This window comes from Uranotaenia lowii, chromosome 2 (assembly GCF_029784155.1).
Source record: "Uranotaenia lowii strain MFRU-FL chromosome 2, ASM2978415v1, whole genome shotgun sequence".
Lineage (NCBI taxonomy): Eukaryota > Metazoa > Arthropoda > Insecta > Diptera > Culicidae > Uranotaenia > Uranotaenia lowii.
The window spans coordinates 203,807,423-203,822,832 of NC_073692.1; the positions used below are offsets into that span (position 1 = coordinate 203,807,423).

At 39.7% G+C, this 15,410-nt stretch overlaps 1 protein-coding gene across 6 annotated transcripts in view; it reads left to right on the forward strand.

The window, feature by feature from the left end:
• The window catches only part of LOC129750091 (protein numb), a 179,408-nt gene extending 170,832 nt beyond the window's left edge, over nt 1–8,576 (forward strand). For all 6 annotated transcript variants that reach the window (XM_055745310.1, XM_055745312.1, XM_055745308.1 and 3 more), the window contains exon 4: nt 3,325–8,576. In XM_055745310.1, coding sequence (XP_055601285.1) covers nt 3,325–4,608 — 1,284 coding nt within the window. In that variant the 3' untranslated portion in view covers nt 4,609–8,576. The remainder of the gene's footprint in view (nt 1–3,324) is intronic.
• Nucleotides 8,577–15,410: the final 6,834 nt, after the last annotated feature.

A 15,410-nucleotide genomic window follows, 5' to 3' on the forward strand; every position in this document is an offset into this window, starting at 1 on the left:
TAATTTATCGCTAAGTGTTACACAAGTGATAAACCAGTTATCATTATCAGATCGGTTCGATTTGTTTCCCTGTCTGAGGCTCGACCTCTCCTCATAATACTTGAGGTCTGGGCGCCACATGTTCCAGACTCAAGGCCCAATCATATTCGCTAATCGGGGCCAGGAATCTCCCCAAAAAGAACACCGGTCAACATCCGCTCTATCCGAGTTCTTCTGGTCGCTCCGCATATCGGGTCTCTGCGTCACTCCAGCCTTTCCTCTAACGACCTCGAGCTCTGACCTCTCATCGTAACAACTCGAAGTTAATACGCACACCCCTTCTGTTGGCGTCGGACCTCTCATGAATCCCTCCTTTAACGCATTGAGATCTGACCTGTCATCCTACGCCGACTCAAATGGATCGCCTGACTTCGAGAGCCACTCTACTCTGCGGGTTTTTTCAGCCAATGCAATGCACAGTGGGGATTTTCGAGCCAAAAAGGGTACCCAATTCAGACAAGAACGCCTTGCATGCGAAAACAACCATTCTTTATGTAAAAAATCACGAGGAATCGAATGGTCTACACCGCTTTCTGTTAAAATGACTCTTAACGTCTCATTTTGCCCGATTTCCCCTATCTTTTTGGGTGTAAAGTTATAATTCCGATTGTAGCCATCTACCTTGCAACCAAAAAGTCATACAAACCATACTTATTTATGTAAAAATGTCAGCTGAATCGATTGGTGTACTCCAATTTTTGTTTCTACTACGACAAGTGGCTCATTTTGCCTGTTTTCCCCTAAATTTAAGATTTTTTTCAAAGAAATGCAGTCAAACAAAGTGTAATCCAACAGTTTTTCATCATGAATGATCATTTTTGGTAAATTTATTCATATTCTAGCTAATCGCGTCACTTTTTTGTACTAGAATGAATATAAATAGCTAAATATCCGGAACCTCCCCTAGCTTTTTTAAACTTATGCATAAATTTTACTGTAACAATCGAGCGATTCACATACCAAATGCAAAAACCAAGTGATTTAGTGTAAAATTTGTCGCTGAATCGAGTGGTGTTCACCGCTAAGTGCTCAGCTTACGAGAATGGCCGCAATCACCCCGATTTCCCCTAAAATCGAGCGATATGTGGAAAAAAATCATTATAACAAATGACAATGTATCATAAAATGCACAGAAGTGATTGAAACAGGTGTATAACTTATTGCTGAATCGAATGATGTACACCGCTTAGCGTTCAGTTGACGAGAAGAGCCTCAAACACCCCGATTTCCCCTAAATTCATTAAATTTCTTTGAAAAATACATTGTTACAAACGAGAATTTAATTTTACAGATACAAAAAACATTGAATCGGGTGTAAAACTTATTGCTGAATCAAATGATGTACACCGCTAAGCGTGAAGTTGACGAGAAGAGTCACAACCACCTCAATTTCCCCTAAATTTGAGCAGTTTTTTGGAAAAAAAACATTGTAACAAACGAAAATGCAAATGAACATATGAGAAAAACATTGAATCAGATGGATAACTTATTGCTGAATCGAATGAAGAACACCGCTTAGCACTGAGTTGACAAGAAAAGTCTCATTTTCCCCAATTTATCTTAAATTCATTCATAAACTCATACAATATGAACCAAAAAATTGTAGTAACAAATGAAAAAGCATCGAAAAAGGTACAAAAACATTAAATCATATGAGAAACTAACTGTTGAATAAAATAATGGACACCGCTTAAATTCTGTTGATTAATAAAGTCCTATTTGACTCAATTTCCTCTAAATACTTGCAATTTAAGAAAAAAAATCTTGTTACTTTCGAGAATGCATCAGAAAGTGCACAGAAATAACTGAATCATGTGAAAAACTGATTGTTGAAAAGAAAGATGTACACTGCTGAACGTTAAGATGAAGAAAAAAGCCTGGATCACCCCCTTTTCCCCTAAATTTGAAAAATATTTTGTTGAATTAATAATTGATATTGGTTTAAACATGATGAGGCTCTTCTCATCGATTCGACAATGATAACCAAATTCACTCGTTTGTTACAATTTTTTCTCGAAGAAATTATATGAATTTAGGGGAAATTGGGGTGGTTGTGACTCTTCTCGTCAACTTCACCATAGCGGTGTACATCATTTGATTCAGCAATAAGTTTAACACCCGATTCAATGTTTTTTGTATCTGTGAAATTAAATTCTCATTTGTAACAATGTATTTTTCAAAAAAAATTAATGAATTTAGGGGAAATCGGGGTGTTTGAGGCTCTTCTGGTCAATTGAACGCTAAGCGGTGTACATCATTCGATTCAGCAATAAGTTCTACACTTGTTTCAATCATTTTTGTGCATTTTATGATGCATTGTCATTTGTTATAATGATTTTTTTTCCACATATTGCTCGTTTTTAGGGGAAATCGGGGTGATTGCCGCCATTCTCGTAAGCTGAGCACTAAGCGGTGTACACCACTCGATTCAGCGACAAATTTTACACTAAATCACTTGGTTTTTGCATTTGGTATGTGAATCGCTCGATTGTTACAGTGAAATTTATGCATAAATTTGAAAAAGCTAGGGGAGGTTGGGGATATTTAGCCATTTATATTCATTCTAGTACAAAAAAGTGACGCGATTAGCTAGAATATGAATAAATCTAATAAAAATGATCATTCATGATGAAAAACTGTTGGATTACACTTTGTTTGACGGCATTTCTTTGAAAACAATCTTAAATTTAGGGGAAAACAGGCAAAATGAGCCACTTGTCGTAGTAAAACCAAAATGTGGAGTACACCAATCGATTCAGCTGCCATTTTTTTTATTGTATGACTTTTTGGTTGCAAGGTAGATGGCTACAATCGGAATTATAACTTTGCACCCAAAAAAATAGGGGAAATCGGGCAAAATGAAACATTAATAGTTATTTTATCAGAAAGCGGTGTAGACCATTCGATTCCTCGTGTTTTTTGCATAAGAAATGATAGTTTTCCAAAATTTAGAACAGTTTAGGCGATCGTCACAGAAATAGGTACCTATACCTGTTTTTGATCAAAAATCCCCACTGTGCAATGGTATAACCCTTAATATCTTTTAAGCACATGTTGGATATGTTGACATTTACACGGCCAGAAGTCATGTTGTTTTCTAAGCTATACGGTTCATTGACTTTCCGCAGGATGACTACACAAGAGGGTAGTGACACGAACACAAATGAATATCTTTTAGTTTTATCTTTAAGTAAATCTTTAATACTAAATTTTATTGAAAAAAAAATCTGCTTAAATTAACATAAAAATGTAATGCCAAACTAACATTCCGTTTTTTGCTTTTAGAACTCCCGACGTCGTGCGATTCGAGCGCAGCTGCACGTGAGCGGCGATGGGCTGCGGGTGGTCGAGGAGGACACCAAGGGTCTCATCGTGGATCAGACAATCGAGAAGGTGAGCTTCTGTGCCCCGGACCGGAATACGGACAAAGGTTTCAGCTACATCTGCCGGGATGGCACAACCCGCCGATGGATGTGCCACGGATTCTTGGCCTCGAAAGACACCGGCGAACGGTTGTCCCACGCCGTCGGGTGTGCTTTTGCCGTTTGTCTGGAGCGGAAACAGCGCCGGGATAAGGAGTGCGGAGTTACGATGACGTTCGACTTGAAGACATCGGCTTTCACGAGGACCGGATCTTTCCGGCAGCAAACGATGACCGAACGACTGGCTAATGGAACGGACACGGCGATTGTTGCTCCAACTCAGAACAATAACGTAGCGAAGCCGGCGAATCCGTTTGCCATTGAACGACCACACGCAAAACCTTCAATGCTCGAGAGACAGGGTAGTTTTCGGGGATTCAATCAGATTGGAACAGCCTCCCCATTCAAGCGGCAGATGTCGCTAAGAATAAATGATCTTCCGTCCAACGCCGAGCGGCAAAGAGCTTTCCTGGATCCAACATCACCACATCGAACGACGGTGTCGCCCATTCCGGAGGTTTCGCCTCAACCCACGGATACCGTCAGTCAGCTTTGTCAGGAGTTGAGTCAGGGATTATCATTGCTAACGAAGAACGATGCCGATGACTTTTACTTGAGTAAAGAATTGAACAATCTAACAGCCACTTCCATCGCAAACAACAGTAGCACAGTCGCGCCTCCAGTCGGAAACTTTATCAGCATGTCTTCGACTACTAGTCCCACGGATGTTGTCACGTCGTCGTCGTCCTCGAGCAACGTCTTCGCTCAGAACACCATCATCAGCAATCTGCAGCAACAGCCGGCCATTCCGCCCCGATCGATATCGCCAATGAAGCAACACCAAACGATAGATTTGTCCCACGGCAGTGCCGCCTCGTCCTCGACTTCATCCACCTCGGTCGTAGTTGCGGTCGAATCAGTTTCTCCTCTGCCCAACCCGGAACAGTGGCTCGGCCAGATCGTGAAGAATGTTTCGCCCTCGCCAAGGAGAGCGCCCACGTTGCATGCCCGGGCAAAATCCTTGAATGCCGGCGATCCCTTCGATGCCGAATGGGTGTCCGATGTGGCCAAGCCGGAAATCCACAGCACCAATCCGTTCATCTCACCTCCGAAACCTCCAGCGCAAAGCTTCCAGGTGCATCTGTAGGCGTGTGCTAGCCTGAATGGGTATTGTTGGCTGTTGGCTGCTAGAAAAAGTTTTAGAAAAAAGGCTACGATTAAACGGTGCTTGAATGTTTAGGACAAACAAAAATGCTAGTAGAGGGCTGTTGAAGAGAGTGTGGGTGGCTTTAAAAATGTTGCTAGGACTCGAACAAATTATTTAAATTCATAGGTTAAAAATGCACGCGGTCACTGACCTAATCCGGATTGTGTATATAAAAAAACAGAAAGAAACTAGAACATTCTGATAGCATTTATTTTATAATATACTTTTAGAAAAAGAGTCTTTCGAAGAAAGAAGCAAATGTTGCTGCCCTTCTGGAATGACTCAGTTTACAGTTTACAGTTTACAGTGAAAGGTTTCGTTTGATGTTGATTTTAATTTTGGATAAATTCCCAAATTCATAAGTTTAGAAAATTCACAATGTTTGATGAAAAGTAAGTCGAAAATTTTATTATTCAATTTTGTTATTTTCATTTTTGAGCACTAAAAATTCAATATTCAAGAACTCCAATTCAGATTTTAAAACTCTGATTCTCAATTCAGATTCAAAGCTCAAACTCGGAACACATATTCGGGATCAGATTCAAAATTCAGGCTCAGAAAAAGGACACAGAGTTCAGACTTAGAATTCTGACTCAGAATTTAGGCTCAGAATCAAGAATTTAGGTTCAGAATTTCGATTCAGAATTCAGTTTCAGAATTTCGATTAAGAATTCAGATTCAGAATTCAGATTAAGAATCAAGATTCAGAATTCAGATTTAGGATTCAGATTCAGAATTCAGATTCGGATTCTGAATTCAGATTCAGAATTTAGAATTCAGATTCAGAATTCAGAATCCTGAATTCAGATTCAGAATTCAGAATTCAGACTCATAATTCAGATTCAGAATTGAGATTCAGAATTCAGATTCAGAATTCAGAATCCAGACTCAAAATTCTGATTCAGAATTGAGATTCAGGATTCAGAATTCAGATTCAGAATTCAGATTTAGAATTCAGATTCAGAATTCAGATTCAGAATTCAGATTCAAAATTCAGATTCAGAATTCAGATTCAGAGTTCAGATTCAGAATTCAGATTCAGATTCAGAGTTAAGATTCAGAATTCAGATTCAGAATTTAGATTCAGAATTCAGATTCAGAATTCAGATTCAGAATTCAGATTCAGAATTCAGATTCAGAATTCAGATTCAGAATTCAGATTTAGAATTCAGATTCAGAATTCAGAATTCAGAATTCAGAATTCAGATTCAGAATTCAGATTCAGAATTCAGATTCAGAATTCAGTTTCAGAATTCAGAATCAGAATTCAGATTCAGAATTCAGATTCAGAATTCAGATTCAGAATTCAGATTCAGAATTCAGATTCAGAATTCAGATTCAGAATTCAGATTCAGAATTCAGATTCAGAATTCAGATTCAGAATTCAGATTCAGAATTCAGATTCAGAATTCAGAATTCAGATTCAGAATTCAGATTCAGAATTCAGATTCAGAATTCAGATTCAGAATTCAGATTCAGAATTCATATTCAGAATTCAGATTCATAATTTATTCAGATTCTTAATTCAGATTCAGAATTCAGATTCAGATTCTGAATTTAAATTTAAAACTCAGATTCAGAAGTTAGAATTCAGATTCAGAATTCAGACTGAGTTCTTTTTCACAAGAGTACATATTCTCAGAATTCAATTACAACTTTCAGATTCTCAGAATTCATAGTTTTAGAATCTTAGTATTCATATTTTCAGAATTAAAATTCTCAAAATTCATATTTTTAGAATTTTTTTTATCTCGTTTCTCAAAATTGAGAATTGCGATTCTGAGAGTTTCATAGTTAGGATTCTTCGAAATCAGGATTGGAATCCTTAGAATTTAGTTTCATAGTTCAGTTTTTCAGAGCTTAGATACTCAGAATTAAAATGATAAGAATTAAGAGTCTCGAAATTCAGATTTTATGGAGTCAAATTCTCAGATTTCATGTTTTCTGAATTCAGCTTCTTAGTTCATGTTTCTTAGATTTCTTTTCGAGTTAAAATCTCAGAATGTAGATTCTAAGGATCAAGAATTAAGAATCGAAATTCCAATTTTGAATATTTTTTTAAATATCACTAATCACTTTGGTTGAACTTTTATTCATTCAAATGGATTATAAAATGAAATCAGTCTTCAATTGATTTTCATTTGGTATTATTATTTATTTGTTCAGTCCAATTTTAGATTTTCAGCAGGCAGCAACAAACGCAAACTTTTCATTGATAGTTAATAATAAAAAATCACCCGTATGCTCACGCAACACTACCTTAATGTGAAGAATTTAACAAGAAAAAAACAAGCTTCAAAAGCTTTACCTGTATCTCTGTATACTATCTGAATATGAACTTAAGAAAAAGAATGAATACAAAAATACTTCTACTCCACACGAGCACCTAAACTTGAAAAAGTTAAACCATAAAAAACTTAGACTCACACTTAAGAAAAAAAAAGAACACAACCTAACTACCACAAACAAAAGTTTTGGAACAAACACACAAAATAGTAGATTATATGATACAATAACAAAAAAATGAGAAGAATATTCCAACCATAAGAAAAATAGAGCGAGGAAAAAGCGACAAGCCAACCAATTCGAGGTTACTCGAACGCTACAAATTCCGAATGGAAGCAAAGATGAAGGAGCTAGACCATTCCTGAGCAGCTTAAAACTGGCACCGGCCATCTAATGGTCACTCTCAATTCAAGAAGATTAATCGAGCCGATTGCAAATTCATTTAAGCTATCTAGTAACAACAGTGCGCGATCAGTAGAGCCACTTTAGAAATTGGGAAAATTTGGGGAGAGAAGTTTAACATAAATTGAAAATAAGAAACAAGAGAATATTATCAGTTATATACACATAGATAAACACACACATACAGTACTTAACAAATGCCACTAGCAAAAGGTAGAAGTTATACAAAAAGAACATATACGGCGAAAATAACTTTTTTTCCTAGACCTAAGAAAGCAAACAAAAATGAAGGGAAACATTTTTTCAGCGTATCGCGGAAGACTGGCGCAAATATTGATTACAGAATGGAGAGATAGCATATTGTGATTCGTTGCATGAGTTTACTTGTGCAAGCGTTCTGAAAGTTCGTACAACAATCTCTGGACGCCCTTTTACTGTTACATTCATTTACAATCGTCAGTCCTAGGAAAAGTTGTGTGCAAATGTGCAAAAGATGCCGACAGAAGATGAAGAAAGTATTCGACGAAAAGATTGTACTTAACAGAAAAAAACTTTAAGTTGACTTCTGGTTTGTTCGTATTACGTCGTGTAAATAAGTGAAAATGTCTTCACCCAAGAATGGTAACTCCCAACTTGGACCGTTACATTCAGTAGCTACGTAAGCGTCTAAATCTGTGGAATATTTGTATATAAGCGTAACGGAAAACAAACAATGAAGAAACCAACTCACAACAACTACAACAGGAAACTCTACATTCTGAACGGAGGAGGTCGATCGAATTCCACCTCAGTGGATGAAAAAACAAAACATAATAAAACAAAATAGAAGTTATCGAATAAGTATGATTTAGTAATATATTATATTTTTTGTTGAAAAAAAAAATCAAATGTCCTTACCCCTTTATTTCAAAACAGAGAACTATATCGTAGGCGAGTAAGTCGTAAAACGCGATCTGTTATGGGTGATTTTATCGATTTTCCCCGGGCGTGACGTATCTGTACATATTTGAGGGTCACATACACGTGTCGGTCGAGGATCGTCGTTCGGTTAGCGCAAAACCAATTCCACACAAAAGCGAGCGTTGTACAGAGATGAATCTTGATCTTGTGTAATATACATGCATACATACATAATTCCCAAAACAAAACAGTAATTCCTAAGTGTATTATTACTAGCTATTATTATTTAGCCATACAAAATAAATGCTTATTAAAATCAATCTCTCCTTCGTTTGCCTTTATTTATTTGAATTTTGTTCCGAACTGTCCTTTGTTGCGTTTTTTTGCATTCGATTGTTACTTAAACGTTTGTTTCAGTGCATTGGCTGGTTAATTATTTTAAGTTTCTTCGATACTGTTGAAAACGCAGGTTTCAGTGGAGGAATAGAGTTATCTTTATTCATGTTTCGTCTATGAGGTCATTAGATTACAACTATATTAATTAGCGATAGCTAATTGTCACTTCCACGTCTTATATTCCCTAACCGGGAAAGTACTCATTTCTCAATGAGTACTTTGATATTCTTACCCAGAATATCTGGCAACACTGTTGTGTTATCACGAACCCAATTTGTGTTGTCTCGCTTGACCGTGTGATGATGTAAACATTTGTACCGTGTTTACCATCATCAGCTGTCATCATCAATCATCACCGCTATTATTCTAAATAGCGAATTGGATAAAAACAATCGAACCAAAACAATGTGTTGGTTCTTAAGGAACAGCAGATGTCCTCTGCTGGTGTAACGGAATGTTCCGGACCTATCCGAAATCGTAAGTATCAACACCTCCCCTCAATTCGCACATTGAGAACGCTGAACAGCTTCGCGTGCCTCGCCCTTGGTAACGCCTTCGTGAACGCGTCAGCTGGCTGATCCTCAGTAGAGATGTGTCGCAAAGATAGCTGACCGCTTCTTATGATGTCTCTGATGAAAGCATACTTCACATCCAGATGCTTCATCCGCTGATGAGTCCGCGCCTCTTCCAGATACTGGATGCAAGGGATGTTGTCCTCCATTAACGTGAAAGGAGTGCTAACCACACCCAATTCAGCAAGGAAGTTTGTTAACCACAAACCATCCTTGACTGGATGGCAAAGGGCTCCTATCTCAGCTTCGGTCGACGACAGACTGACCGTCTTCTGACGTTTCGTTGACCACGAAACTAGATTCCCGAAGATCATGTAAGCGTAACCAGATACAGATCTTCGATCATCTGCATCAGCATATCCGATGAGTGCCAACGCCGTATCGGTCGTACCTCGAAGGTATCGCAGAATACGCTTCAGACCTTGCCAGTGCCTATCCGCCGGGCTGGCCTGGTACTTGCTCAGTGTGCTAACCGCAGCACAAATATCTGGTCTCGAAGATGTCGCCAGATATTGTAGACAACAGATCAATTCTTTGAACGGTTGTTCGATGATAACCTCACCATCGTTCAGCTTCGTCCAGCGAACGTTTGTGTCAAGAAACCTGAGACCTAGAGTAAGCCAACCGCCTCTCATGCCGCGTACTTCTCCAAGGCTGCTATCTATTTTTCTCTCGCTCTCATCCAGGGCTGCTTGATAGTTGCTTAGTACACTAACCGCAGCATTGATTTTCGGCCTCGAAAACTGTAAACAACCGATCAAATCGTTGAACGGCTGTCTAGTGATAACCTCACTTCGTTCAGCCCGAATCTCGTTCTCTTTCATGGCTGCGGTGGTCTTCCGGAAAAAGCAGTCCCTTTGGCCCTTGAGCTTGCTGACGATTCGAAGTTGCTCTTCCTCATCATCAGCGGCTACGTTAGCCACGTAGCGTTGATTAGCTTCTTCTGTTCGCTGACTGCGTCTCTGGGCCGATTCGGGATTGACGGAATCTTGATCATCCTCGTCATCTTCGCCATCGCTACTCTCGTAGTCGCTCTCGTCTACCAACGTATGCTGACTGGCACCAGAATCGATGACGAATCTTCGTTGATTCTGGTAGCTGATAACCTCAGCTTGCAAACGCACAGCATATATTGCATGTTGTTTTCTGGTATCCCCAGATAAACAATCTCTTGTTGCTAACAGGGCCCTTTTTCGGTGGCTTCGTGAATAAGCTACACTTCGATCGACAGAAATCAAGAGGTGGGTGAATTCGCTAGCGACTAACCATCGCCCGAACCACCTCCTCCGAAGCACCCAAAGCAGCTTCCATCCATCGAAGACATGCTCTCGCATACTATACGCAGCACAGCTACAAAGCACGAGAATGATCTTCTCGACTCCAACTCTTTGATCGCTACAAAAAGCGGGAAGGCAAAGCTCAGCAACAAACGTCCAATCTGACTCTGTGTTGCTAAAGTTTCTGGCAACTAACCGTCGCCGAAAATACCTCCTCCTAAGCCACAGAAAAATCAAACTGTAGGCTTGGATAAGCTCATTCATGTTGACTACAGCGTAGCTCCACATCAAGAGAGTAACCCTCTCGAACATCTTCTTCCAATCTCCAATCCTTGCTAATACTCCATCTGGAGCATTAGGATCTGACCAATCCTGGTTACAGATCCCGAGAGTCCTCCTCTCGGCCATCGGAAATAAAACCATGCTGCTAACCGCAGCACGGCTCGTGTCGGCATCGAGAGTAACCCTCTCGGAACCCAACTTCCCGGCCTCGAACTCCAGTGGCACGTTCTGGCCGACTTGGAAAATCTCATTGCCTCTGCGCTGCCGATCCTCTACCCTGGTGGTCGTCTGTGCTTGGATCAGCTCCTGTATGCTGACCACAACGCACAGCCAAAGCACGAGAGTAACCCTCTCGGCTATCAGGTCCACCCAAGTTTTCCTGGGGGGACCTACCGACCTTCGCGCTGAACCATCTCGGTTGCGGATCCTGGGACTCCTCCCGGCCGTCGGTCGTGAGCTCACGCTTGCTAACTGCAGCGTGGCTCGTGACGGCACCGAGAGTAACCCTCTCGGTCCACGAACCTCCCCGGACTCGACCTCTGGCGGAACCTCCTGGCTGGCCTGGGACATCTCGCTGGCTGGTATCTGCACTGGCGATCCTCTGGCTGCTGGCTGGCTCTCTCAGGTGATCCTCTGGCTCGTGGCTGGCCCCTCGACCCGGGCTGGTCCTTCTGCGCTGGCTGCTCCACTTGCTAACCGCAAGTTAAATATACTTGAGAGTACCCCTCTCACTAACTCGTTTTTCCTTCCGTTTCCAGACGTATCTGGGCCCATAACCTGTTGAAAACGCAGGTTTCAGTGGAGGAATAGAGTTATCTTTATTCATGTTTCGTCTATGAGGTCATTAGATTACAACTATATTAATTAGCGATAGCTAATTGTCACTTCCACATCTTATATTCCCTAACCGGGAAAGTACTCATTTCTCAATGAGTACTTTGATATTCTTACCCAGAATATCTGGCAACACTGTTGTGTTATCACGAACCCAATTTGTGTTGTCTCGCTTGACCGTGTGATGATGTAAACATTTGTACCGTGTTTACCATCATCAGCTGTCATCATCAATCATCACCGCTATTATTCTCAATAGCGAATTGGATAAAAACAATCGAACCAAAACAATGTGTTGGTTCTTAAGGAACAGCAGATGTCCTCTGCTGGTGTAACGGAATGTTCCGGACCTATCCGAAATCGTAAGTATCAACAGATACTTTTTAAGTTCTCGTAAGCTCAATGGTCTTCATAGACCATTCTACCGGTTCGTTTAAGTCTTTCAAGCCAGCAGGGTTCTATAAACGCGAGCGTGTCAAATGAGTAAAAGAAAATTTCAATCAAATCTTTCGTTCTTTGTTCACGGGCAAATTGATTGCTCAAAATCATCACAAGAAATTTAAGGGACGAAAAGGCGGCGCCCGCGTGGCTCGAAAGTAGGTCGTGTGTTTCGTGTTTACGAGCCGAATGAAAAATCTGTGCGAATAATTTGATCAAACTTATGTTGGAGGATTATAAGAAACAATATTGGATATTTAGTTACACTAAGATTATTTTTTGCGCTGTTTGATTTTGCTCAGTTTTTTTCAACAAAGCATCTTTATACACGATTTTTTGCCATGGGCACGATTCTTTCGCACGGATTTCTTGCGAATCAACACGTTTTTTGAGCGAAAATATTCCAAGTCCTATGCGTTAACGACGGAGTTCATACCACGTAAAAAACCTTATGTACCTATTAGAAATAGGTACCAGCACAAGTAACTATGAAAAAGTTACTATGAAATAGTAAATTATAAAGAATTTATGGAAAAACGCTAAATAAAAGAGCTTTACGCAAGGATTGATATATTGGATATCGAAGTATTCTATGAAACAGTTACCATGAACTAGTAAATTAAAAACAATCGTTGAAAACTTCAGATGAAAAAGTTTTACGCAAGGATAATTAAATTGAATATTGTATTATTCTTGCTACTGGTAATATCCAGAGTGCGGTAACTGGCGAGGCATAACGTTGATCTGTACAACCCTCAAAGTACTCTGCAAAGTGATTCTGAACAGGATCCAGGAGAAAATAGACGCTACACTCCGACGGCAACAAGCTGGATTCCGATCCGGACGATCATGTGTGGACCACATCACAACGCTACGAATCATACTGGAACAAATCAACGAATTTCAGGACTCTCTTCTGCTGGTGTTCGTTGATTTCGAAAAAGCATTCGACCGACTTAACCATGAAAACATCTGGGCGGCTCTAAGGCGACGAGGGGTCCCAGAGAAACTAGTCCATCTCATCGAAGCACAGTATGAGGCATTTTCGTGCAAGGTCTTGCACGACGGTGTCTTGTCCGAACCAATCCCGGTAACTGCTGGAGTGAGACAAGGATGTATTCTATCACCGCTACTTTTTCTTATCGTAATGGATGAGATTCTGATTGGATCGATTGACTGTGCACCGAACCGAGGATTGCCGTGGAATCCTTCAACAATGGAGCAACTGAACGACCTTGACCTGGCTGACGATATTGTTTTGCTCGCCCAAACACAACCAGATATGCAGAGCAAACTCGACGACCTCACCGAAAGTTCCAAGGCAGCAGGTCTCAAAGTCAATGTCGGAAAGACCAAGTCGATGGAGATCAACACAGGAAATCCCTCCAGTTTCATGGTAGCTGGGCAACAAGTTGAGAAAGTGGAGTGCTTCCAGTATTTTGGTAGCCAGATTACGCCTGATGGTGGTACCAGAAAAGACATCGAAACACGGATCAGAAAGGCCCGATTTGCGTTTGCGAGTCTCCGAAACATCTGGCGGTCACGCCAGATCTCTCTACGAACAAAAATCCGAATCTTCAACTCAAACGTCAAATCCGTATTGCTGTACGGGTGCGAAACTTGGTGCACATATGCGGTAACGACGCGAAAACTGCAAGTATTTGTAAATCGCTGCCTGCGGAATATCATCCGCGCTTGGTGGCCTGGCAACTGGATCTCGAATGAGGAACTACATCGCCGGTGTCATCAAAAGGCGCTGGAAATCGAGATTCGGGAACGTAAGTGGAGATGGATTGGGCACACGCTGCGAAGAGATGAAAACGAGATTTGCAGAGAGGCGCTAGATTGGAATCCAGAAGGTCATCGAAGAAGAGGCAGACCCAGAAATTCGTGGCGGCGAAGCCTAGCCGCTGAAATCCGAACTGTCGACGAGAATCTTGACTGGGACCAGGTGAAGACGCTGGCTCCGGATCGTAAACAGTGGAGGTCTTTTACCACGGCCCTATGCACCGGAGGATCGGCGCGGGATCATTAAGTAAGTTAAGTGGTAATATCCAAAAGACACAATCCACCGTGACGTGAAATCGCTTTTCCGGACTTTTCTGCACTGTTATCATTCTAGAAGTCAACCAATTTACTTGAAAATGAATAAAATTGTAGCAAACGGTCGCAATTTCCTTCAAAACGAATATAATTTGGTCATTTTAAAATTTAAGTTGTTTTTGTTGTGATTAATTACTTTTGTGACGTGAATTCATGCTAGAATTAACCATTTCGGACTTCAGTACATACAGCTTTGATTTCCTGTTCTCTCTGTGGAAATAGAATATCGCTGTCTTCGAATGAGTTGTAAAGAAAAGAATTACCCACAATTTGATGTATGGATTTTTTTGATTGAACAACAACGAACGAAGTTATGCTTATTTGAAGTTGTGACGTGAATTCACTCAGTTCAAACAGAACAGGGTAGTTGACTGAATTCACGTCACGAAATATAAAGTTATAGTGTGGTTATACTGAACCATTCTTTGGAGTCTTCAAATTTTATGTACACTTTCAAAAACGATATTTTGTTTATAATCATCAATTTTCAGTATCTGCAGCTAACTTTTTCCTTATTTTGATTGGCACTTGAATAGCAACATATTGAGGGATCATATGTTTAAATTACTACTGTCTTCATTTAAAGATTCACCAAAACAAATTTTTTTATTTTTTTTTTTCAATCTATTTGTATTTTTATTTAAAAATAATGAACTTATTAAAAACATCAACTAAATTATGCTCGATTTGTAAAAATCCGACCATCTGGTGGGTCAAAACAGCTTTCAGAGCACATTTTTCATATTAAATTTAACGAAAAATCAAATTTTGTGACGTGAATTTTCTCATTCGCGCTGTTGTAACTCAGCTGGATTCCAACCGATTTCTATAAATTTTAGAGTTTTAGAATCGTCTTATCATTTTCAAAGAAAATATAATTTTTTTATTTCAAAAAAAGTAAGAGTTTTCTCGTAAAATAAAAAACTTCCCTTTTTTTGTGACGTGAATTCACTCAATTGCGACTGTTTTTGTTCGCTTTTCAAACCAACTACATGGGATATAAACAAATTCTTATTTCTATTAAATGAAGCCGTGTTTTTTGGCTTCTGAACATACTAAAAATATTTCCAAAAAAAAATTATCCATGTATTAAGTTTAATGATTTTGTAAAAGTTGTCAAAAACACCACTTTTTTCAACAAAAAACTGATTTTAAATATCATCTAAAACATGTGTCAAAAAAACTTTTTTCTCTTTTTTCCGTTGGTTTTGTGCGATTTGAGTTATTAAAATTATAGACAATTTTGAGATTT